Source organism: Manis pentadactyla, chromosome 2 (assembly GCF_030020395.1).
Source record: "Manis pentadactyla isolate mManPen7 chromosome 2, mManPen7.hap1, whole genome shotgun sequence".
Lineage (NCBI taxonomy): Eukaryota > Metazoa > Chordata > Mammalia > Pholidota > Manidae > Manis > Manis pentadactyla.
The window spans coordinates 90,524,129-90,550,796 of record NC_080020.1 but is presented as its reverse complement, the minus strand read 5'-3'; the positions used below and the strand labels follow the sequence as shown (position 1 = coordinate 90,550,796).

At 35.0% G+C, this 26,668-nt stretch overlaps 1 protein-coding gene across 5 annotated transcripts in view; it reads left to right on the top strand.

Annotated features, from left to right (window-relative positions):
* SREK1 (splicing regulatory glutamic acid and lysine rich protein 1) overlaps window positions 1–25,312 on the top strand; it is a 56,947-nt gene extending 31,635 nt beyond the window's left edge. For 4 of the 5 annotated variants that reach the window (XM_036887683.2, XM_036887685.2, XM_036887686.2 and 1 more), the window contains 5 exons: window positions 2,307–2,426; window positions 2,767–3,147; window positions 12,649–12,744; window positions 19,555–19,702; window positions 21,629–25,312. In XM_036887683.2, the coding sequence (XP_036743578.2) occupies window positions 2,307–2,426; window positions 2,767–3,147; window positions 12,649–12,744; window positions 19,555–19,702; window positions 21,629–21,775 (892 nt within the window). In that variant the 3' untranslated portion in view covers window positions 21,776–25,312. The remainder of the gene's footprint in view (window positions 1–2,306; window positions 2,427–2,766; window positions 3,148–12,648; window positions 12,745–19,554; window positions 19,703–21,628) is intronic. The other variant, XM_036887684.2, reaches the window with a different exon arrangement.
* The last annotated feature ends 1,356 nt before the right edge of the window (window positions 25,313–26,668 follow it).

The window sequence follows — 26,668 nt, the reverse complement described above, 5'->3', positions numbered from 1 at the left end:
AACTTTAGTTCTTAAAGGCTCACCCTCTTCTACCTTCTCAGAATTCTCAGATGCTTCTGGAGCCTTTCCTTTCCCTTCCCTATTCCCTCCCCTTCTTACATTAGGAGGGAAGAAGGAATTTCTTGTCACTGTGACCTTGGTTAGGACTGGGGAGATGTGTTTCCACTTTGTCCAAATATTTAAATGTGTTTTTTATATAGGAACAGTCTTAGAAAAGGTAGGTAGTATTATGATTAGCCTATTAAAGTTAAGTAACCGTTACCACACCAGCATAGGAACTATAAGATATTTTATAATATTTTAATGGAAACAAATGACTTACAAATGATCTTTGATGCAACATAACATAACAGTAAGTTGTCCTTTATGTGTAACTTAATTTATAAACGTAGTTTTGCACATTATGCTAAAATGAGACAGCAATGGTAACTTCAACCTTTATCTTTGGTTGGATTAGATTTGCTCTTGAGGAAGCTGTTAGCATTCTTATTCAGAGAACTTAGTAGGCAACTAGCAGATAAGATAGAGATGTGAAAATACTTAACATCAAAATTAAAATACAGTAATTACTCTTGGGCAGTGACTTTCAAACTCTGAGGACCCACCAGGTAAGGTGGAAGCTGAACAACCAGTGCTCTTTATTAACTTTCAATTATTAGGGCTATGCTTAAATTTTTAAACAGAGTTTTCTTTGCTTAAATTAAGGTGGAGAAGCACTGTTCAACAAAAACAAAATTGTTATTTGTATTTTGAACAAGGTTAACTAGAACAAATGCTAAGACTTTTTAGTAAGTACACAGAAACAAAGGCCTTTTAAATCATGACCCATATGTTGATGTCTGTGAATGGATTAAAAATGTTCTAAATTTTGCTTTAATACCTACTTGACCCTTGTATCTCTTAGGTTATTAGTGATAAAGAGTTTAACAAACTGAATTATCTTCTTGTATTAAAAATATTGTTTAAAATTAATGCATAATTTTTAAAGCCATAGAGTAGATCAGTGGTTCAGTTGAAAATTAGCTGTTAGAAACAAAATTTTTACTACTGAAAAATGTGTTTAAAAAACATGTGTCATTATTAGTTGAGGATTGCTTGGAGATTTTTCTGGTTTGAATAGCATACCATAAGCATTTAACTATATATTCTATAAGTATTTGTTTTAATTTATGAAAGCATGACTATCAAGATGAGTTTTCATTATGTAAAGGCATACTTATGGAAGTTCACTGGACCTTCTTGGAAAAAATATATAATTTAAAGATTTTATTTATGTTAATTGTTGATGATGATGGTGGTGAGAGTTAAAGGAGTTTTAAACATTTACTCTGTGCCAGAGATTGCTAGGCAATTTTCCATACATTATCTGACTTAATGCTCATGGTAGTACTAGAATATGTAGGTGTGATTCTTGCTCCACTTTATAGAATAAGAAACGCAGGTTTAGGTTAAATGACTAGCCAGACTTCTCACAGCTAGTATGTGCCAGAGCTGAGTGTCAGCCAGATTGTCTGATTCCAAAGCTGGTGAGTCTCATCACTTTGTTATTTAAATTGTGTGCATTTGTTCTAATATAATACTTCTGAGATACATCATTTTGAAAAAAATCACATTATATAAGCAATTTCAATGGGGAAAAGGAACCTAGAGAATTTCAGAATTGAAATAAGTTATTTTTCCTGCTAGAATTTCAGTAATAAAGATTTCTTTCTATAGCTGTAAAATCAAGGCCTTTCCAATCCCACATTGGGGTATGTCTAGCTTTAACTCATGAGTAATATTTATTTTCCTGTCACACTAGCACTGTTATGGTATTTTGCTTCCTTAAGCATTAAAAAAAAATATGTGTTAAAACAAACAGCACACAGCCATTTATAGAAACTATTTAACTATATAATAACCACTACTCCCTGTCAAGAAGTATAACCACAAGCAGTCATATTGCATACAAATCAAGAGTTAAAAGTAATTTATGGTATAAAAACTTGGGCCATAGAGAAGTCTGCTATCCTAATTGAGGCTTATAATATTTAACAAAAGAAAGCCATACCTGAAAATACCAACGTAAGTTTGACAGAAAATAAACAGAAAGCTCTGTTACTGTGTTCTGGACAGTGAACTACTTGGTAAAGTTTGAAATAGATAAATTTATTTCAGATAATCTAACATTACATAACATAATTTTTAAATATAAATATTTGTCAGGATAGGTTTTAAAATTTTATTATTTGAAAGACATCTTAAATTTTTAAAAATTGAAATTCTAAGAATAAGTTTTGATGTTCTAACAATTTGTTTTTCTTCAGGAGTAGATCCCATAATAGATCACGCTCAAGACAAAAAGATAGGCATAGATCTAAGAGCCCACATAAAAAACGCTCTAAATCAAGGGAGAGGCGGAAGTCAAGGAGTCGTTCTCATTCACGGTGAGTCTTTGATAAATTAAGGGTAAATTTTTCATGGCTTCATTTGTTAAAAATCTGTTGTGGGTTAACATTTTTAGTGAGAGGAATTAAACTTTTTTCTGATTTTTTTTTTGTAACAATTAAAACTGATAGTCATTGATTTGAATCTAATTATAATCATTATGACTCTTGAGGTTTCCAAACTGCTTAACCTGAGTTAAGTAGAAATTTATATGTAATGTCTTATTGCTATTATAAATTGTTTTGTGTTGATAATTGTTGAGGAAAGAGAGGGAGGTCCTTTTTGGTGGTTAGAATTATTTTAGTTGTGAATTTATTTATTTTTGTTTTGTTTTTAAAGGGACAAGAGAAAAGACACCCGAGAAAAGATCAAGGAGAAGGAAAAAGTGAAAGAAAAAGATAGAGAAAAGGAGAGGGAAAAAGAGAGAGACAGGGAAAAAGAACGTGAAAAAGAAAAGGAACGGGGTAAAAACAAAGATAAAGACCGAGATAAAGAACGGGAAAAGGACCGGGATAAAGACAAGGAAAAGGACAGAGAGAGAGAGCGGGAAAAAGAGCATGAAAAGGAGCGAGACAAAGAGAAGGAAAAGGAACCAGACAAAGAAAAGGAACGAGAAAAGGACAGATCCAAAGAGGCAGATGAGAAAAGAAAGAAGGATAAGAAACCCAGAACGCCACCCAGAAGTTACAATGCATCAAGAAGATCCCGTAGTTCCAGCAGGTTTGATAATGCTTACAATTTTTACCAAGGATTGACTGATGACAAATGAAAATATAAACTTTAATTGAGGGGTGGGGGGAAGATTACTGTGCACAAGTGGAATCAGTACAGTAATATTAGACATTTCCCTTAGTTATTACAGAGTGAACATTTCTTTAGAAGGATTCCTGTATATGTAGCATTGAACTTATGAGGGAGGAGGAAGAGATGAAAATTGGGCAGAATTATTTGAGAAGTTCTGATTGTCCTTTATAATTCACTGTTTTAACCTGGTGGTTGTGGCAGTGGTAGCTGCTTTTGCTAATTTTCTTGGTAGGTGGGATAGCAGGGGCAAGGTTGTTTTTGTTTTTGTTTGTTAATACAGACGAATTGGCCTCTGAGGCTTCTATGTTTATTTGGAATGGTGTGGTAAATTTTAATATGGAAGTGATTTCTAAAGTTTTGCAGTGTTAGTCCTTTTTATCATCTATGTTAATTTTTACTGCTGAATTTTGCTGAGTACATGACATTGAAATTTGGTTTTCAATTCATCAATTTTGAAGTTTTGCCTTTTTTTTTAGAACTATTCCCGCAGTTTATTAACATGTACGTTGCCACCAGGTGGCAGCAGGTTGCTATAGTTAACAGCTGCAAATGAGGACCTTTGAAGATTTTCTAAACCTATATTCTTGACTCCAGATGATACCATGACTATAAATAAGTGGAAGTTCCTAATTTGTTTTAAGCTATATCTTAAAAATATTAAAAAATAGTTTTAGGCAATTTCAAAGATAAAATTTTAAGGATGGTTCTCACAGAAAATAATATCTAAGACAAAGGAACTTGTATATTCTACTTAAATTTTATGTTTTAATAATTTATTCTTAATACTAGATTCTAGTCTTTGGTTAGGTAACTGCAGAAGCTTACTGAGTGCTTTACTGAGTGCAAGATTTTATGCCTCAGCAGATTTTTCATAACTAACCTGATTTAGTTCTCACAGTAAGCCTGAGAGAAGACTGTTGTTGTCATGGTTTTAAAACATGAGGAAACTGAAGCTTAGAGATTTTCCATCTGCTCTGCACTTCAGTATCAGAAGTATGGTAGCCCTTTCTCTTCCTTTTAGAGATTGAGATTAATTGAGAATTCTCTAAACCAGTACATGGTACCTGTTTAAATTACCTTAGAAGCATAAAGTTCCAAGCAGCAGTATATAAAGTAGGGCTGAAGATAAACAGATCACTGCCATATTTCAGCATATTGACCTAAAAACTGAAGAATTAATATAGCTTCATTTGCTGTGGATATCATTTGAGGTGCCCTTACTACACAGCTGTTTTATTAATTGTGTGTCACACATTGTGTTGTGTTTCTGTCATCATTTAGTGACTGCCCTTCACACCATCAGATAATTTTTGATTTCTTTTAAGTTTAGTTGAATTCACTTTTTAGCTCTCATCATCATCAACTGGTAGTTATTAGATGTCCATCTGTGCATAGTTCTTCCTGATGATCAAGGCTGAACCATTTTGTGTAAACTTAGAGTGTGGGATACACTGATGTTCTCATTCTTAAAAAAAGTTACTTCTGGTTCTTGTGCTGAGCTATAACAGATGACACTGAATGGAATATCTTTATCTAATTTCCACATTAGGAAGTTTAATTTGCGGTCTTAGAAATAAAATTGGGTAATGGAAGAGAGAGCCTTAGTTGGAGTTGTAATTGATTTGTGTTCTCAAAGTTCTTGAGTTTTTTTGGTCTTATTTAATATTTACAACAGTTGAGCATTATCTAAATTTTTTTTGTTATAATTAATCTATAATTACATGAAGAACATTATGTTTACTGGGCTCCTCCCTTCACCAAGTCCCCTGCACAAACCCCATTACAGTCACTGTCCGTCAGTGTAGTAAGATGCTGTAGAAGACACTACTTGTCTTTGTGTTGCACAGCCCTCCCCATGCCCCCCCGCCACATTATACATGCTAATCGTAATGTCCCCTTTCTTTTTCCTTGCCCTGATCCCTCCCTTCCCACCCATCCTCCCCATTCCCTTTCCCTTTGGTAACTGTTAGTCCATTCTTGGGTTCTGTGATCCTGCTGCTGTTTTGTTCCTTCAGTTTTTCTTTGTTCTTATACTCCACATGTGAGTGAGATCATTTGGTACCTGTCTTTCTCTGACTGGCTTATTTCACTGAGCATAATACCCTCTAGCTCCATCCATGTTGCAAATGGTAGGATTTGTTTTCTTCTTATGGCTGAATAATATTCCATTGTGTATATGTACCACATCTTCTTTATCCATTCATCTACTGATGGACACTTAGGTTGCTTCCATTTCTTGGCTATTGTAAATAGTGCTGTGATAAACATAGGGGTGCATCTGTCTTTTTCAAACTGGGCTGCTGCATTCTTAGGGTAAATTCCTAGAAGTGGAATTGCTGGGTCAAATGGTATTTCTATTTTTAGTTTTTTGAGGAACCTCCATACTGCTCTCCACAATGATTGAACTAATTCACATTCCCACCAGCAGTGTAGGAGGGTTCCCCTTTCTCCACAACCTCGCCAACATTAGTTGTTGTTTGGCTTTTGGATGGTGGCCATCCTTACTGGTGTGAGGTGATATCTCATTGTGGTTTGAATTTGCATTTCTCTGATGACTAGCGATGTGGAGCATCTTTTCATGTGTCTGTTGGCCATCTGAATTTCTTCTTTAAAGAACTGTCTGTTCAGCTCCTCTGTCCATTTTTAATTGGATCATTTACTTTTTGTTCAGGTGCGTGAGCTCTTTATATGTTTTGGATGTCAGCCCTTTATTGGGTCTGTCATTTATGAATATATTTTCCCATACTGTAGGGTACCTTTTTGTTCTATTGATGCTATCCTTTGCTGTACAGAAGCTTTTCACCTTGATATAGTCCCACTTACTCATTTTTGCTTTTGTTTCCCTTGCCCGGGGAGATATGTTCACATCTAGTTTTTTATAAATAAAAAGTGTGCAAGAGGAGCAAAGATGGCGGTGTGAGTAGGGCAGCAGAAATCTCCTCCCAAAACCATATATATTTTTGGAAATACAACAAATACAACTATTCCTAAAAGAGAGACCAGAAGTTACAGTACAACAGCCAGGCTACATCTACACCTGCGAGAACCCAGTGCCTCACGAAGGGGGTAAGATAAAAGCCACGGCCCGGCGGGACCCGAGTGCGCCACCTACCCCAGCTCCCTAGCAGGAGAGGAGTCGGAGCAGGGAGGGAGTGGGAGCCCAGGACTGCTAAATACCCAGCCCTAGTCATCCGCACTGGGAGTGTGGACACACAGTGTGTTGTGCCTTGGATACTAGGAAACGGAACAGTAAAACCTGTGAGCGGGTTCCCACAGCTGGTGCCCCTGGGACAAATGAAAAGTGAGTGCTTTTTGAAAGTCTTAAATGGACAGGAGCCTCACAGCTGAACAGAAGCATCCTGGCACACTCAGCCCAGCAGCTGGGAATCCTGGGGGAAGTCTGGGCGCCCTCACTCCCTGGGTGGCAGTGCAGCTCTGAGGCCCTTCACGGTGATAAACAGCCTCCTGCCCATTCCCCCTCAGAAGCTGTCCCTCCATAGCGGAGTAGCAGCCTGAGAACGGCCACGCCCACAGCAGCCGCGCAGAGCTGCCTCTGCGACTGCCTGGGCTACAATTAGAGGCCCCGTTGGCGCACAGCTGCCCAGCACAAGCCGCTAAGGGTTGCCGTTCTCACAGGAGAAGAAGGTGACCGGCAAGCAGGAATGGACTTTGTTCTCCCAGCTGACACACACGCCAACTGCCCACGACTAACTCTTATCGCCATGAAAAGGCAGAAGAATTTGATCCAGACCAAACTAACAGAGACAACCCCTGAGAAAGAGCCTGGGGAGATAGACTTAACCAATATTCCTGAAACAGAATTCAAAATAAAGGTCATAACCATGCTGATGGGGCTGCAGAGAAAAATGCAAGAGCTAATGGATAAAGTTGGGAGGGAGAATACAGAAATAAAATAATCTTTGGAAGGAGTTAAGAGCAGATTGGATGACTTGCAAGAGACGGTTAATGGAATAGAAATCAGAGCAGGAACACAGAGAAGCTGACACAGAGAGACATAAAAGGATCTCCAGGAATGAAAGAATATTAAGAGAACTGTGTGACCAATCCAAATGGAACAATATCCACATTATAAGGGTACAAGAAAAAGAAGAGAGAGAAAAAGGGATAGGAAGTGTATTTGAAGAAATAATTGCTGTAAACTTCCCCAAACTGGGGGAGGAAATAGTCGCTCAGACCACGGAAACACACAGAACTCTAAACAGAAGGGACCTAAGGAAGATAACATCAAGACACATAATAATTAAAATGGCAAAGACCAAAGACAAGGACTGAGTATTAAAGGCAGCCAGAGAGAGAAAAAAGGTCATCTACAAAGGAAAACCCATCAGGCTATCAACAGACTTCTCAATAGAAACCTTACAGGCCAGAAGAGAATGGCATGATATATTTAATGCAATGAAACAGAAGGGCCTTGAACCAAGAATACTGTATCCAGCACGATTATCATTTAAATATGAAGGAGGGATTAAACAATTCCCAGAGAAGCAAAAGTTGAGGGAATTTGCCTCCCACAAACCACCTCTACAGGGTATTTTAGAGGGACTGCTCTAGATGGAATCACTCCTAAGGCTAGACAGATGTCACCAGAGAAAATAAAATCACACCAAAGAAAGCAGACCAACCAAATACTAACTAAAGGCAAAAAATAAAATCCACTACCCACAAAAGCAGTCAAAAGAAACACAAAAGAGCACAAAATAAAACATCTGGCATATAAAGAATGTAGGAGGAGGAATAAGAAGGGAGAGAAATAAAGAATCATCAGACTGTGTTTATAATAGCTCAATATGTAAGTTAAGTTAGACAGTAAGATAGTAAAGAAGATAACCTTGAACCTTTGGTAAACATGAATCTAAAGCCTGCAATGGCAATAAGTACATATCTTTCAATAATCACCGTAAATATAAATGGACTGAATGCACCAATCAAAAGACACAGAGTAATAGAATGGATAAAAAAGCAAGACCCATCTATATGCTGCTTACAAGACATTCACCACAAACCCAAAGACATACATAGACCAAAAGTGAAGGGATGGAAAAAGATATTTCATGCAAACAACAAGGAGAAAAAAGCAGGTGTTGCAGTACTAGTATTAGATGAAATGGACTTCAGAACAAAGAAAGTAACAAGAGATAAGGAAGGACATTACATAATGATAAAGGGGTCAGACCAACAAGAGGATACAACCATTATAAATATGTATGCACCCAATACAGGAGCACCAACATATGTGAAACAAATACTAACAGAATTAAAGGAGGAGATAGAATGCAATACATTCATTTTAGGAGACTTCAACACACCACTCACTCCAAAGGACAGATCCACCAGACAGAAAATAAGTAAGGACACAGAGGCACTGAACAACATACTAGAACAGATGGACCTAATAGACATCTATAGAACTCTACACCCAAAAGCAACAGGATATACATTCTTCTCAAGTGCACATGGAACATTCTCCAAAATAGACCACATACTAGGCCACAAAAAGAACCTCAGTAAATTCAAAAAGATTGAAATTCTACCAGTCAACTTCTCAGACCACAAAGGTGTATAAAACTAGAAATAAATTGTACAAAGAAAGCAAAAAGGCTCACAGACACATGGAGGCTTAACAACATGATCCTAAATAATCAATGGATCAACGACCAAATCAAAATAGAGATCAGGCAATATATGGAAACAAATGACAACAACAACACAAAGCCCCAACTTCTGTGGGATGCAGCGAAAGCAGTTTTAAGAGGAAAGTATATAGCAATCCAGGCCTATTTAAAGAAGAAAGAATGATCCCAAATGAATAGTCTAAAGTCACAATTATCAAATTGGAAAAAGAAGAACAAATGAGGCCTAAAGTCAGCAGAAGGAGGGACATAATAAAAGATCAGAGAAGAAATAAATAAAATTGAGAAGAATCAAACATTAGAAAAAATCAATGAAACCAAGAGCTGGTTCTTTGAGAAAATAAAATAGATAAGTAAGACTTATTAAGAGAAAAAGAGAATCAATGAACACACATCAACAGAATCAGAAATGAGAAAGGAAAAATCATGATGGACCCCACAGAAATACAAAGAATCATTAGAGAAAACGAGAATCTATATTCTAACAAGCTGGAGAACCTAGAAGAAATGGACCACTTCATAGAAAAATAGAACATTCCAAGACTGACCAAGGAAGAAACAGAAAATCTAAACGGACCAATTACCTGCAACGAAATTGAAGCAGTAATCAAAAACTACCCAAGAGCAAAGCCTCCAGGCCAGATGGATTTACTGCAGAATTTTATCAGACATACAGAGAAGACATAATACCCATTCTCCTTAAAGTTTTCCAAAAAATAGAAGAGGCGGGAATACTTCCAAACTCATTCTATGGGTCTAGCATCACCCTAATACCAAAACCAGACAAAGACCCCACCAAAAAAGAAAATTACAGACCAATATCCCTGATGAACATAGATGCAAAAATACTCAACAAAACATTAGCAAACCGAATTCAAAAATACATCAAGAAGATCATACAGCATGATCAAGTGGGATTCATCTCAGGGATACAAGGATGTTACAGCATTAGAAAATCCTTTAACATCATCCACCACATAAACAAAAAGGACAAAAATCACACGATCATCTCCATAGATGCTGAAAGGCATTTGACAAAATTCAACATCCATTCATGATAAAAACCCTCAACAAAATGGTTATAGAGTGCAAGTACCTCAACATAGTAAAGGCCATATATGATAAACCCAGAGCCAACATCAAACCGAATAGCGAGAAGCTGAAAGCTTTTTCTCTAAGACTGGGAACAAGACAGGGATGCCCACTCTCCCCACAAATAGTTCTAAAATTCATATGGAACCACCTAAGATCCTGAATAACCAAAGCAGTCCTGGGAAGGAAGAATAAAGTAGGGGGCATCTTGCTCTCCAACTTCAAGCTCTACTACAGAGCTACAGTAATGAAGACAATTTGGTACTGGCACAAGGACAGACCCACAGACAAGTGGAACAGAATAGAGACTCCAGACATTAACCCAAACATATATGGTCGATTAATATACGATAAAGGAGCCATGGACATCCAATGGGGAAATGACAGCCTCTTCAACAGCTGGTGTTGGCAAAACTGGACAGCTACATGTAAGGGAATGAAACTGGATCATTGTTTAACCCCATACACAAAAGTAAATTTGAAATGGATCAAAGACCTGAATGTAAGTCATGAAACCATAAAACTCTTAGAAAAAAACATAGGCAAAAATCTCTTGGACATAAACATGAGTGACTTCTTCATGAGCATATCTCCCTGGGCAAGGGAAACAAAATAAAAAATGAATAAGTGGGACTATGTCAAGCTGAAAAGCTTCTGTACAGCAAAGGACACCATCAATAGAACAAAAAAGGCATCCTATAGTATGGGAGAATATATTCATAAATGACAGATCCGATTAAGGGTTGACATCCAAAATATATAAAGAGCTCACACACCTGAACAAACAAAAAGCAAATAATCTAATTTAAAATTGGCAGAGGAGCTGAAGAGACGGTTCTCCAAAGAAGAAATTCAGATGGCCAACGGACACATGAAAAGATGCTCCACATCGCTAGTCAACAGAGAATTGCAAATTCAAACCACAGTGAGATACCACCTCACACCAGTAAGGATTACCACCTTCAAAAAGACAAACAACAACAAATGTTGGTGAAGTTGTGGAGAAAGGGGAACCCTCGTACACTGCTGGTGGGAATTCCACTTCTAGGAATTTATCCTAAGAATGCAACATCCCAGTTTGAAAAAGACAGATGCACCCCTATGTTTATCAAAGCAGTATTTACAATAGCCAAGAAATGGAAGCAACCTAAGTGTCCATCAGTAGATGAATGGATAAAGAAGATGTGGTACATATACACAATGGAATATTATTCAGCCATAAGAAGAAAACAAACCCTACAATTTGCAACAACATGGATGGAGCTAGAGGGTATTATGCTCAGTGAAATAAGCCAGTCAGAGAAAGACAAGTACCAAATGATTTCACTCACATGTGGAGTGTAAGAACAAAGAGAAAACTGAAGGAACAAAACAGCAGCAAAATCATAGAACCCAGGAATGGACTAACAGTTATCAAAGGGAAAGGGACTGGGGTGGATGGGTAGGAAGGGAGGGATAAGCGGGGGGAAGAAAGGGGGCATTACGATTAGCATGTATAATGTGGGGGGAAGGCATGGGGAAGGCTGTGCAACACGGAGAAGGCAAGTAGTGACTCTATAGCATCTTACTACGCTGATGAACAGTGACTGTAATGGGGTTTGTGGGGGGAACTTGGTGAAGTGGGGAGCCTAGGAAACATAATGTTCCTCATGTAATTGTAGATTAATGATACAAAAAAAAAGTGTAGACAAAATGTTTCATTAGCTAAGAATTAACTTACTTAGGTAAGTATGGAGAACTTGAATTCTAGAGAATTTGCTTCTTTATGCTAAATGGCCACTAATTATCAGAGCTTCTTGTGAGATAGATCATTGGATACATTAATCATTTAATGAATGTATTTTCATACCACATCTATAGTATGATATCGTGAAATTCATTGTTTCTAAGTTGACCACCCTTACACATGTAATTACACTTGTAATATTGAGTATGCATCATTTGCTAATAGGTTAAGCAAAATACTTTTTAATAATAGTAAGCACTGTTAATCTATTTGGAAATTATTTCTTACTGTCATATTTAAATCCCAGCTTTTAATTGTTATATTTTTTTCCAAACAACTTTTACAATCAATTTTAAGTGATTTAAACAATAGTAATGAAATAGTAGGAGGTTGGAGGGTAAAGTAATTTCTCTGTATAATGAATTAATGTAAATTGTTTTTTAGAGACGCTAAATATCTGGGTCTAGAAAGTTCACATTTTGCAAGCCGGCTTATCTTCTGTTTCTTGAAAGGATCTGTTAACTTGTTAAATTAGTCTACAGTGGGGCAGCTTTTAGCTAGATACGTGACAAAGGATCTGATAAGTGAAACATGTTTTAGATGCTGAAGAAGAACCTACTTAACTTGAGAGAAATGAAATGTCCATGAGTATTTTTTACTACTAAAGAAATTATTGTTCAAGTAAACCAAATAAAAAAGGAAGTCCTTATGCTTTCTTTCTAATATGAACTCTTAGATGTTTTTGTGAGTCTGTAAAATCTATGGTTCATAATTTGATCTGCAATAAAATTCAGTAGTAGAACATGCTTATAAAGGACATGAATTTAGACTGGTCTCTAAAGAATACTGTTCACTTTAGAGCATTAAGGACTCTTGTGCTTTTGTTTGTTTTAATTGCCTTTTATTGAAAATCGCTGTTTTTCTAAATGACAAATCTTTGACTTTCAGGGAAAGGCGTAGGAGGAGGAGCAGGAGTTCTTCCAGATCTCCAAGAACATCAAAAGCCATAAAAAGGAAATCATCTAGGTCTCCATCCCCCAGGAGGTAGGTTAAAAGGCCAAAACTAAGGAGGTAGCAGGAGAAAAAAATTCTCTTTGATTTGTTATTTAAACTTTCTTTTTTGAATGACTAATATGTAAATATTGCCTGGTTTAGAAATCAGAACAGTATAAAAAGTTACACATCAGTAGGTCTTAATGTACCCAAATCTATTCTGTTCCTGTAAGTAATGACTTCTAGTTTTGTATACAGATACAAAATGAGAGTATATAATTTTTTTCCCATCTTACACAGAAGGTAGCAAAAAATATGCTGTTGTACACTTATTTTTGTCACTTAACTACCAGAAGATCTTCCCATATTTGTGTGAGAATGTGGCTTCATTCTTTTTTATAATTGCATGGACCTCATCGTATGGCAATACTTTGTTTTATTTAAATAGCCTGCACTAGAATGGGTTTTCTTAATTTTCCTATTGTAAATTATCAAATGCTGCAATGCATAGCTTTGGACTTAAATTATTTTATTGTGTGCAAGTAAAGTATGCAGGAAAATCTTCCAAAAATGATATTTTTTGGCCAGAGGTTTTTACAATATTTTTGTAGTAGTGAAAAAGAATTCCACTATTGCCCTAGGAATTGGCAGCAGTTTGTACTTTAACCAGCTATGTATGAGAGTACTTGTTTCTCTACAGCTACAACAGATGATGCTAGCAGAAGCTGCCGATTTTTGTCTGTCTCATAGATGAGAAATGGTATCAGTATATAGTAATTTAGTTGCATTTTCTTAAGAGTGAACGTGACCAACTCTTAATGTATTTGAAGGCCATTTGTATTTCCTTTTCTGTAAATTGTCTGTATACTTTGCTCATTTTTCTTTGGAGTGTGGTTTTTAAGTCTAGATTTTGTTTCTTTCTGGGACTCTCTTGTATTATGGAGATTATTCTTCAGTGATTTCAAGTATCCTAGTTTATCATTTCTTTGTAGAAATTGTTTATGGACTTGATTTTACAAAGGTTTTGATTTTTATGTTAATTTCTCTTTTTTTCTTTCATGACTTCTAGATTTTGAGTTACAAAGTTAACAAAGGTTATAATGAATTCCCTCATTGTTTCTTGTACTCTTATGGTTTTGTTTTTTACATTTAAATCTTTGATCCAAAAAGAGTTTATCCTAATGTACAATGTGGCATATGGGTCCCATTTTATTTTATTTTTCCAGTTGCCTCTCTATTGTTTCAGTACCATTTATTACAAGCTCAGTTTTTCTGTGTTGGGAAAACTGGACAGCTACATGCAAGAGAATGAAACTGGATTACTGTCTAACTCCATACACAAAAGTAAAGTCGAAATGGATCAAAGACCTAAATGTAAGACATGAAACCATAAAACTCTTAGAAGAAAACATAGGCAAAAATCTCTTGAATATAAGCGTGAGCAATTTTTTCCTGGACATACCTCCTTGGGCAAGGGAAACAAAAAATGAACAAATGGGACTACATCAAACTAAAGATCTTCTGTACAGGGAAGGACACCATCAGCAGAACAAAAAGGCATCCTACAAACAAAACAGCAGCAGACCAACAGACTTCAAGATGGGACTAGCTGTTAGGTTACCAAAGGGGAGGGGTTGGGGAAAGGGGGTGGCGAGGGTGGGAGAAGGGGATTGAGGGATATTCTGATTGGCACACATATTGTGAGGGGGATCATGGGGAAGACAGTGTAGCACAGAGAAGGCAAATAGTGTCTCTGTGGCATCTTACTACACTGATAGACAATGACTGCAATGGGGTATGGGGGCAACTCAATAATATGGGTGAATGTAGTAACCACATTGTTTTTCATATGTAACCTTCATAAGAGTGTATATCAATAATACCTTAATAAAAATATTTAAAAAGGCATCCTACATACAGTAAGGGAGAACATGTTTGTAAAATGATTTATCTGATAAGGGGTTAATGTCCAAAATGTATAAAGAACTCATATGTCTCAACACCAGAAAAATAACCCAATTAAAAAGTGGCTTTTTCCAGTTTATTATTTCCAATAATATGGGTTACTGTTGAGCAAGAAACCAATATAAGAAATATATTTATTCCAAAGAAGAAAAAAACAGCCAACAGGCATATGAAAAGATGTTCCACATCACTAATTAGCAGGGAAATAAATGCAAATTAGAACCACAGTGATACACCACCATGCACCAGTTAGAATGGTCACCATCTGAAAGACAAGATATAAGTGTTGGTGAGGATGTGGAGAAAAGGGCACCCACCTACACAGTTGGTGGGAATGTAAATTGGCATAACCACCGTGGAAAGTAGTATGGAGGTTCCTCAAAAAATGAAAAATAGAATACATCTAGGAATTTACCAAAAAACCCCAAATCTCTGATCCACAAATATACATGTATTACTATGTTTATCACTGCATTATTTACAATAGCCAAGTTATGGAAGCAAACTAAATATCCATCAACAGATGAATGGATAAAGAGAATGTGGTGCATATACACAGTGGAATAATATTCAGCCATGTAAAAGAAATCTTGCCATTTGAGACAACATGAATGGACCTAGAGGGTATTATGCTCAGCAAAATAAGCCAGGTGGGGAAAAACGAATACCATATGATTTCATTTACATGTGGAATCTAAAAACAAAACAAGATGAACAAAATGTCAGTATATTCATAGACACTGAGAAGTGACTGGTGGTTACCATGGGGGAGGGGTGGGAGAATGAGGGGAATAAAGGGGCACAAAAATTCTCACAATATCAGCTGGTCATTGAGATAGTAATACAGCATGGAGAACGTAGTCGATGATTTTGTAATATCTTCCTGTGTTGACAGTAGTTGTACTAGTGGGGATGAAGATTTAATAGTATTGGTTGCTGTTGAGCAAGAAACCAATATAAGATATCAGTGATACTTCAATTGAAAAAATTCAGTTTTTCTAACACTAATTTGGTATGTTGCCTTTGTCATATACCAAATTTTTCTGTTTGGGTTTATTTTTGGGCCTTCTGTGCTGTTGGATTGGTTTTATGATTAGAGTACCAGTGCCCCTTGCTTTTAATCACTCAGATTATATACTGTTTTTTAATGTGTAGTAAGGCCTGTTCTCTCCTGCACCTCCATTGCTCTTTGAGCTTTCTGACCATTCTTGTATGTTTTTCCATTTGAATATAGTAAGAGTCAGTTGTGGAGGTTCTAGAAATAAAATCTTGACAATTTGTGTTACAGTTGCATTAAATTTGTTAATTGGGGAAAATTGATAAATAGATTTATTAATAAATAAAGCTTTATGATGGTGAGTCTTCAAATCCAGAAATGCAATATATCTCCTTATTCAGGCCATCCTTAGTGTTTCTCAGGAATGTTTCAGTGTTTATTTCATACAGATTTTTTCTGTTTATTCCTAGGTTTACTTTTTTGTTTCTTTTGTAAATGAGGTCTGTCTTTCCTTATGTCATCTGATTGAGCATAGGAAGGTTATTGATTTCTGTATATTTATTTTTTTAGCCTGTTACCTAACTGATTGGTCATAGTTTTTTGGTTGGTTTTCTAGGTGTACAAAATAGAAATTTATAAAAAGCCTTGCTGGAGTGTAAGGAGCATGTTTCCCAGCATGGATCCTCTATTTATTTGTCTTTTTGTTTATTTGTTTTTAGGTGTGAATAATGGAAAGCATAGGATGTAGAGGTGGACCATATTTGTATATTAAAAAAAAAGTATTTGGCTGATGAAAGTAAAACTTCTCTAAGTTGTGAACTCAGATTAGACAAAAATATATTCACATTGTCACTCCATCTGTTTCTTTCGCCTTACTTCCCATTCACCCTCTGTAAGTGATCACTTTATTTTTGCAAACTTAAGCATATACATACATTTGAATTTCTCCTTCACAGAAGACAGCATGCTATGCATATATACACATGCATACTTTGTGTATACTCAGTGACTATACCCAATCCTACCTCTAAACTGAGGATAATACACATATTATAAACTTCACCCTTTAAAATTTTCATTTCAGTGGTTTTTTTAGTATGTTCGCACTGTAGTGCAACCGTCATTGCTAACTTAATTTCAGAACGTTTTTTGTCAATTCAAAAGAAAGCCTGTACCCATTAGCAGTTACTCCTCACAGCTCTTGGCAGTTGCTAATCTATCTATTGTCTCAAGTTGCCTGTTCTGGACATTTCATATACATACTCATTTATGTGTGTGGTCTTTTGTATCTGGTTCTTGGACTCATATAATGTTTTCAAGGTTCATGCATGTTGTAGCATGGATCAGTATTTCCTTTTTATCCATTGTATAAATGAAATTGTGTTTTATTTATCCATTCATTAATTGATGGACATTTAGTATTGTTTCCATTTTTTGACTGTTGTGAATAACGTTGCTATGGACATTCAGGTACAAGTTTTGTTTGGACACATGTTTGCATTTCTCACAGGCATATACTGAAGAGTGGTAATACAGTAACATTCTAGTTTTGTGAGAACTGCCAAACTGGTTTTCCAAAACAGTGGCTGTGCCATTTTACATTTCTATTAGCAGTGTATGATGGTTCCAGTTTATCCACATACTTACTGACACTTAGTTATTATCTGTCTGTGATTGTAGTCATTTGAGTGAGTGTTTTTGATTTTCATATCTCTCATGATTAGTGATGTTGAACATCTTTTCATGTGCTTATTAACCACTTGTATATCTTCTTTGGAGAAAAATGTCTACTCATTTTTTGCCCATTTTTAATAGGGTTATTTGTTGTTAAGTTGTAGGAATTCTTTATATTCTGCATATTAATCCCTTACCAGATAAATGGTTTACAAATATTTTTCTCCAATTCTGTGGGTTGATTTTTCACCTTCTTAATAGTATCCTTTAATGCACAAATGTTTAATTTTGATGAAGTCAAATTTATCTATTTTTTTGTGTGTGCTTGTACTTGTTGTCATATCCAAGAAATCATTGCCAAGTCCAGTGTCATGAAGATTTTCCCCTGTGTTTTCTTTGAAGAGTTCTGTAGTTTTAGCTTGTACACTTATGTCTTTGATCAATTTTGAGGTAATTTTTATATATGGTATAAGGTAAGGGTCCAACTTCATTCTTCTGCTTGTGGATATGTGGTTTTCCTAGCACCATGTGTTGAAAAGGTGGTCTTTTTCCCATTGAATGACCAAAAATCCTTGTCCAAAATCACTTGAACTATATATGTGAGAGTGTTTTTCTATTCTGTTAGATTGGTTTGTATGTCCTTATGCTAGTACCAATAACACTGCTTTGATTACTGTAACTTTGCAGTAAGCTTTATAATCAGGAATTGTGAGTCTTCTGCCTTTATTCCTTTTTTAAGGTTGTTTTGGCTGTTTAATGTCTCTTAAGATTCCATATGAATTTTAGGATGGGTTTTTTTCTATTTTTGCTAACATTGCCAGTAGGATTTTGATAGGGATTGCATTGAATCTGTAGAATAACTTTGGATACTGTTGTTATCTTAACAGTGTGAGTCTTTGATCCATCTCTGTGGATGTCTTTCCATTTATTTGTCTATTTCTTTTAGCAGGTATTTTGTTGCCTCTGTTGAATTTATTTCTAAGAATTTTATTCTATTTGATATGGTTGTTACTTTGACTTTTAAGAGTTGTATATAAAGATACACATACAAATATGTTGCAGATATTTTTCTTGGTTTGTCATTTCCCTTTTGGATGTACTCTAATGGTAGGTTTTGCCTTGGAAAAGTTTTATATAGGCAAATTTATCAATCTGGAATTTGAGAAAAATTCTTAACAGATGGTAACTACACTTGACATCGGTATTTAATAATTCATATAATTGATGAATCACTAAGTTGTTCATCTGAAACCAATATAATATTGTATGTAAACTATATTCCAAGAAAAAAAACATAAATCTTTCCAATCACACACTGAACTGAAATAACCACCATTTTCTTCTAGTATTTCATTTTTAAAAATTTAAGTTTCGAATCCATTTGAATGTATTACATATGTGGAATGAAATACAGATTCAGTTTTATCACTTCCCAAATAATAGTCCAGTTGTCTCCAGATCTTTTATTTATAAAAGATTGTCTTTTCCCCAGTGATTTCAGGTGCCCCCTTTGTTATACTAAGTTTTGATGTGTACTTGGGTCTGTTACCTAATGTCTTTGTTCTACCAACCATTGTGCTTATTTTTAAACTCTCCATGATTGGGAGAAAAAAGTTTAGAGTTCCATGTTAGAGCTACTTTGAGTAGAAGCTATCTGTTAGACGCTGATACAAAATGAATGGTTTTTTCCTCTAATTTTAAGGGTGTGTTTTTTCTATAAATGGAACTTATCCATTCTGTCTTTTAACTTTTGCTCTTTAATTCATGGTGAACAAGGAGGGCACATGACATAATAGGTTCTTTGAAGTTCCAAGTTTTGCTAGTAGTAATTCAGCCCTTCCAGGAAGCCACAGCTGATTCTTTATTCTTTTCATTCCTTTCTGCTTCCTCATTTTTTGCTTTGAAAAGGTGGGTTATAACACACTATAATTGGTTTTATTTTATCCTAATTATAGTAGATAAATCATCAGTGTTTTCAGAATGAATAAATTGACAATACCAAATTGTGTTTTATCTGAACACATGGTGGCCTCTGCTATTTAAAAAACATTAATGGGGGTAGTGGGTAGAATAGGTAGGGCTGTAGGACCCATTTATGTTACTTGGTCAAACCAGGTTACTGACATGCTTATTTGCAATGCATTAGTCTAGGTAGGAGTATTTTCAACAGTTTAGTAGGTCTTTAATTTTTTAGAACTTACTTACATTGTCAAATATTCTTATAGCAGAAATAAGAAAGATAAAAAGAGAGAAAAAGAAAGGGACCACATCAGTGAAAGAAAAGAGAGGGAATTCCGTTCAGCCTCTACAAGGAAGAGTTCTAATGACAGAGATGGGAAGGAAAAGTTGGAGAAGAACAATACTTCACTTAAGGTAAGCTACAGTCATTCCGTTTTTTGACTTTGAATAATAAATAATTGAGACTGTTCTTTATTGCATAGAAGTAGTTTTAGACTTTTTAAAAGTTCCTTGAGGGTAACGGTGTCTTGTACATTTTTGGAATTCTTTACTGTTTATTAAATGGATAGTTTTTTAAACTAAATTTTTGAAAGGATGAGAGCTAGTTAAAATTTAAGCAGTTGCATTCCTTATTTTAGAGAATAAAGGAGTGGCATACAATAAGAATTGTTAGACCATTTATGGGTAACAGATATATCTGAATTTATACTAAAATTTCTACTAGATGGCATTTTCCTCAGTATATTTTAGCAACTTTAATAGATGCTGTTACTTGGTTTTGTAGTACATATACTAGGTTTGTTAAATTAGTATAATTAATAGAAAACCAAATTCCACAACAAATATTTTAAGTACTTGTGAATTAATGTTAATTTCCTTATTATACCTGTAACTATATTTATATTTGGGTATCAATTATGAGTTCTGGAGCTTTCATCTTAAATTTATTCGCTTACTGATAGAGGGTTATCGTCCTTGAAACAGTAATAACATCTCTTGAGTATTTACTGTGTGTCAGGCACTGTCCACATGTTCTCATTTAATTCTCCCTCAAGCTGAGGTCAGACTTTGGACTGAACAGGCTTTGCTAGGAGGAAGAGTGACTTCTCTTTCATATTCCCTTATTTTTGCTTCTTTGGTACCCAAGATTACAAATCTGTCCTGGCATCTTTGGGAACCATTTTACTCTTTCAGCAGATCTGCCCACTTTATCAAGTCAGTCAGCAACATTTATTGAACGCTTTCTCAGAATTTTTCTTCATCTGTTTCATTCAAATTTAATTTCCATGGCTTGTCCATTGTTTATAAGAAGTACTCTCCTAGGTTTTCTGGACTCCATTTCCAGTGTGGGGGGTTTTCCCCAATCACACATAGACAAACACCAAGCAGTTCTCAGACACCGTCAGGGTATCCAGGAATTTAACTCAATTCTGCCACTATCTGCCTGGACATAACATCAGATTTCACAGGTTAAGGGTTCAGTTCTGCAAGACAGACTCCTCCATCCCCTACTTCAGATGCCAGTGGCAAGCTCTAGGCTGTTACCTGTACATTTGGTCACCTGGCTACACATTAGAGGGTCCAGCAACCTCCTTCTTCTCAAGTTTGAGCTCACAGAACTCAGGGAAATATGTTTACCAGTTTATTAAAGGATATGATAAAGGATATGAATCAAAAGCTAGGTGAATGAATAAATAAATAGGATGAAGTCCCCAGTAAAGTTTCGTGTGGAACTTGGGACTCAGCTTCTTGGCATGTGGAAGCATTCTGGTTCCCCAAGCATAGATTCTTTCCGGGAAAGGGAAAAGGCCAAAACACTGTTTCCTTGGGATTTTATGAAGGCTTTATTGCATAGTCATGATCGACTAAGTCATTGGCCACTGGCTGATTCAACCTCCAACCCCTTTCCCCTCCGCAGTGGCTGGGGACTCAGGGGGAAGGAAGATAGGGTGGACTGAGGGTTCCCACCCTCTAATCACTTGGTCCTCCTGGCAACCAGCCCCTACCCTTGCGTTGGGTCCAACAAGTCACTTTCATCATTAACAGGATACCATTCCCATCTTTATGGCTCTGAAGCCTTTTTAGCAGCTGTGGTTGAAGACCAAATATATCTGAGAAATATATTTCGGTTCATCTGAATGATGAAATACATATTTCTTATAAATCATTATATCACAAGTACAAAGGATATACTGATATGTTTTCATATTGTATTTAGGTGAAAAGTAGTGGGAGATAATATCGTTATATTCACAAAAGATAAATATTTTAGCCATAACAGATGCAGTAGTAGGCAACTCTTGAGAAAGGTATTAAGTGCATACTATAATATCATTGTAGGAAAAGGAGCACAACAAAGAACCAGATTCTAATGTGGGCAAAGAAGTAGATGACAAGGATGCACCAAGGACCGAGGAAAACAAAGTACAGCAAAACGGGAGTTGTCAGCCAAATGAAGACCTGTCTACCAGAACAGCAGCAGTATAGGACCTGACAAACACACCTCCTAAACACATGCTGGAATAAAATCCAAAGCTTTTAATTCTCTCACCAAGATGTTAAACAGAGGAAAAATCCAGTTGAGTATAAAGATAAGAGCTAACAGCTTTTCTAGTTGTTAGGTGACTTTGTGGCCATCTTGTTTACTGAGTAAGGAAATAAGGCGTGAAAATGACAGATGTTAACCCAAACTCCTCATCTTTTAGAACTTGCATTTCCACGGTGGCTGACATACTTGTCATGTGGTTTGTTAGTCTTTGCCAAGAACCATTACAAATAAATGGGGCATCAAAGTCCAAATTTGAACTGTCCAGACTGGAGATAAGCATTGGAGGCTCTTAAAAAAAAAATTATAGTTACTGAATTTTGTATTGTTTTACTTTTTTTTAAAAATTTCAATATATAGATTGATGATGTGCTTGAAATTGGTGCAAATATATATACACCCTTGTAAGTGCAGAGTATGTAAGAAATTTTAACATTTACTTCACAGGTTTTACAGTGATTGTGTTACGTTCTCACTATTGTGGTTTTTTTTGTTTTGTTTAGGACAACAGTTTTTCTTTAAAATAGTTTTACAGATTAAAATTGCTTAAATAAGTGGATTAAAAACAACTGACAATGCATGCTACCATTCTCTTTCAAAAGGAAGAGCAACTGTGTTGAATACTAATAATGTATTAGTATTCAGTGTGTAGAACCATTGGGTCTCCCCACAAAGTAAGCATTTCTTCTTTAACTTTATATTTCCTAGTTTATTATGAATAATATTGCAGTGTGTGTTGTCAGCTATAGATGGCAAATGTGCCATTTTAAAAAGAAAACTGGGTTTTCAAAATGGGCTATGGGAGCACAAGCTGAAGCTTTAGTGCCTTCTATAATGTGGTATGTACTGTTTTCTAGAATTTTATATGTGCCAGTCATTCTCAATTCATACAGAACTTAAGTGGATATTCCTTTCACTCCCATAGAGACGTGTGCAAGCAGTATATCAGAAGAGCTTACATAGTTCACCTAATATGAGAAGGGAACTCCTGTTTTCAAGAATGACTTTAGAGCTTAAACAACAATGCAGTTTTGGGACCATCAGTTCTATACTGTGATAACTGAAAATGAAGCATGTTCTTATTTTACTTAAAGCCAACTCCTTAGTTGTCTACATTGGGTGGCCTTAATTATTACCTCTCAATCATTGTCTCGTAAATGATGTGCAAAGGAGATCATGTAAAGGAGAATACATCAAGTTATTTGTTTTTTATGTTTAAGGATATGTTTAATTGAGTTTAAAATACAGGTCATCCGTAATTTATAGGCTCACTTTTTGCAGAAAGTATGCAATTAGTAAAATGACAACATTGCTAATATTTTTCCCCAAAGCCATAATTCATTGTTTTCAGAATCCTTTTCATTATTGTTACATTTCCAAAAAAGTTATACTGTTTAATTAGCATGTTATTTAAAAATCAAGTATAATTACTTTAATACAATCTAATACAATCAAATTACTCAGTTGCCTTACCTCATGGGAAGAGTTACTTATAGATTTAAAAACTGAGTAGCACATCAGTTACTTGGTTTCAACTTGAGTTTTCTTTTAATGTTAATACTATTGAAGCTGAAGTGTTCGGTGAAGCATACAAAGAATTGCCCCTATTTCAAGTAATGAAACCTGGTTTGATCACAAAGCTGCTTACTTACTCTTCATGTGTTCAGAATTAGTGTGTTTTTTTCCCTCCCCTTTTTGTCACTATGTACATTAAAATTTTTGAAAATGCTTTACTATGTAAAGTATAGATGGTCATTTTAGTCACTCAACCACATACGGTTGGCTGGTAAACAGCTTATTCTGATAGAAGAGTGGGTGCATATGAAAGATTGTGAAAGAGTGGGTGTCCTGCATCAACACCTGTCTTATTTATGAAATGTAAGTAGACTAGAGCAAATGTTGGAATCTTTGCTATTTTCAGTACCATTTCTCTCTAATAAAGCTAAGTGTTTTAGAGGAAAATATTGTGCATTGCAAAACAGCATCTTAGTTTCATCCTGTTTTTGTTTTAGTTGGCATAGAAATTGTTTTGATATGGAGAGTGAGTGTGTGGTGTCTATGAAAAAAATCATTTAAAGCTTGAATGTTTCTTATATTCTGGAATCTTTTAATAATGGTTTTTAATGTTGGTAATTAACATATTTAATTTAGTCCTTCTAATTACTTTTCTTCCTGGTGATATTTATTCGGCTTTAAAAATCATACTAATCTTGAGACACACTGATTTGTAAAAGTTGGGCATGAGTAGTAATACAAGAGATCTGGAGGAAGTAAAATATTTTCTTAAATGGGCTCATGAAAACAAAGATTTCTAGGGTTGTAGAGGTATTGGGGGGTATGTGTATGAAAAAGTACGTATTTTCTCTTTGTTTACTTGAGCTGATAATGTTACCATTTGCTTACTATTTTCTTTCAAGGTATTTTGTTTTTTCTTTAAGACCATTCTTTTTCATCCCAGGTAGATGTCAGGGAAACTTGAGTTAAGGCCAAGAAGACAGCTGTTTTACACTTGGTACTGTCTGTAATTATCTTTTTTTAGCTTGATTATATAGAGAGTACACTCTGTTCCTTAAATTGTCGTTGCTGTTCATCATTCTAGACAAATTCTGTTGTTCCTTTTGTTCTTGCTTTTCAGTAATGCACACCGGACTGGTTTATAAGATGGTCCTTCATAAACTAACCAGTTTTCGAGAGAGAAAACAAATACAAATCCTTAACTTCTGCAACTGTCTCCTTAGTTATTATTTTCCATCTAATCTAATTTTAAACACTAGTCAGTCAGCTTATGTTTTTTTTGTTTTAGAATTCTTTTTTCAAGAGGTTCAGTATATATATGCTATTTTGATTTGCAGAAGTGTCATAGACTTAAATTTTGACATGCTCAATTAAAAATAACTGGCATTTAGAATGAATTTTCTTTTATCAAGAAAATAATTTCTTTTGTGGTATTAGTCATTTTCAGGGCCCTCATTCATTCCTGTGTATATGTTACTATCTTTATCTTAAAATTAGAAAAAAAGAACCTTTATCCAAATCTGCTCTCAACTGAAGATAATATTCAAACTTAAGGATTGAAATATATTGTAGTAGGCTTTTAAAAGTTTTTAAAAAACCAATTAGAAATAATATTAGATTTAAATATTTCTGTAGTAGTTGAATTAGCAATTCAAATGAATCCTTTTGGAGGTATGCATTGAATAACTTTAACATACTATATTTTCATTAAGCTAATATTTGATTTTATCTGGGTGGGTTATGAAGTAGAGCCATTTCCACAAAGAAATTATGTTCCTTATGTGTTTAAATATTTAAAACTTTCACTGCCTACATAGTATTTTCTTGTGTTTATTTACTAATGTAATATTCATTTAAAATTGTTTATTTTCAGATTTCAAAAGTTAGTGCTCTTAAAAGGCTGAATTATATTTCTGAAAGCAGGAGTCAAAAATAATGTAATAAAATAATCTTTTAAAGTAAAATTGACTTTCTTATTTAATTTTGGGTTTGTGGATGAATTTTTCTTTCTTAAATATCCTTATATTGGTGATTCTGCCTCAAGATTGATACATTATTTTAAAAAGAAAGCTAAATCTATTAGTGATTTTTGATCCCTGATTCAGTTTGGTTGGATTAAGTGACTAAATATCTGGATTTCTATCCATTCCATTTCAAGATACTTTTATAATTTCTAGCAGTTACTTTATTACAATTGTTAGTTTAACCATAACATTTCCTAACCATAACATTTCCTAATACATTGTTTTTAAAAGTAGGTTTTTATTGTGTTGCCTAACCTCCAAATTTGTAACTAGCTAACCTTTTAATTTTGAACATTGCCAACTTTTAAGAAACAACATACTTTGCTGCTAAAATTTATTTTCCCAGGATTGGAATGGAATAATAGTTCCCTCCATTCTTGATTAATTTTTATTTGCTAAATAAATAATTTCTTAACTATATATTATATAAGTAAGTTCAAATTCATGAAAAATACTGAAAATTCAGTTGAGATTGAGTTCTATAAGTTTTAGGTTACTAGTAGGTAAAAAATGATTGGGGAACAATCTACAGAATCCCATGATTTCCACAGATGATTACATTTGGGTATACTATGTAGTTGTATAGGTAGTTCAGTTTAAGATTTAAGTGTTACGCTGCTTAATCTTAATAGATGAATACAGTAGTGTTCTTTACATAATGCTATGGATTATCAAGGGAAGAGTTTAAAATGTAAACATGCTGCATAAGTGGTGTATATTTATATGAGTAAGGCTACTTTTATCAAATGATACTGCTATTGTGTTGCTATACTTTTAATAAAATGAAAATCCTAAAATCTTGCCACTGTTGCATAGTAATTTTATCTATTTCTGAGACATTTTTTATTTGCATATTTACAGGTTATTTTGTAACTGGAAGGTGGTATAATGCTCTTACAGGGTTCGAGCCTACCGAAATAGAGTTCTTTGAACATTTCTTTATGTTGTATGTCAGTAACTCTAGTCAAGGCTTTGCATCTTGAACATTTTGTAGTGTTCTAGTAAGTGATACCTGCTTTTTGAATCTCCCTTTTGGTGACAGAATAAACTTCTTACTAGGGTGTTTTGTGCAATGAAAATTGTCACTGCTTGTTTTCTAACAGCAAGTGGATTCGATTGCCTTCTGTTCATCAGAAGTGTAGCCTCCATTTGGCTAATGAGCTGTGTGCTCAGGTTGGTCATTTAAGTGATACTGTATTAGTTTAAAGTGCTTCTTCAAAAAAATTAATTAGCTAACAGATGTGTTGATTTAGAATCCTATATGAACTGATGGCTTAGTTGGTCCAGATATGAGGC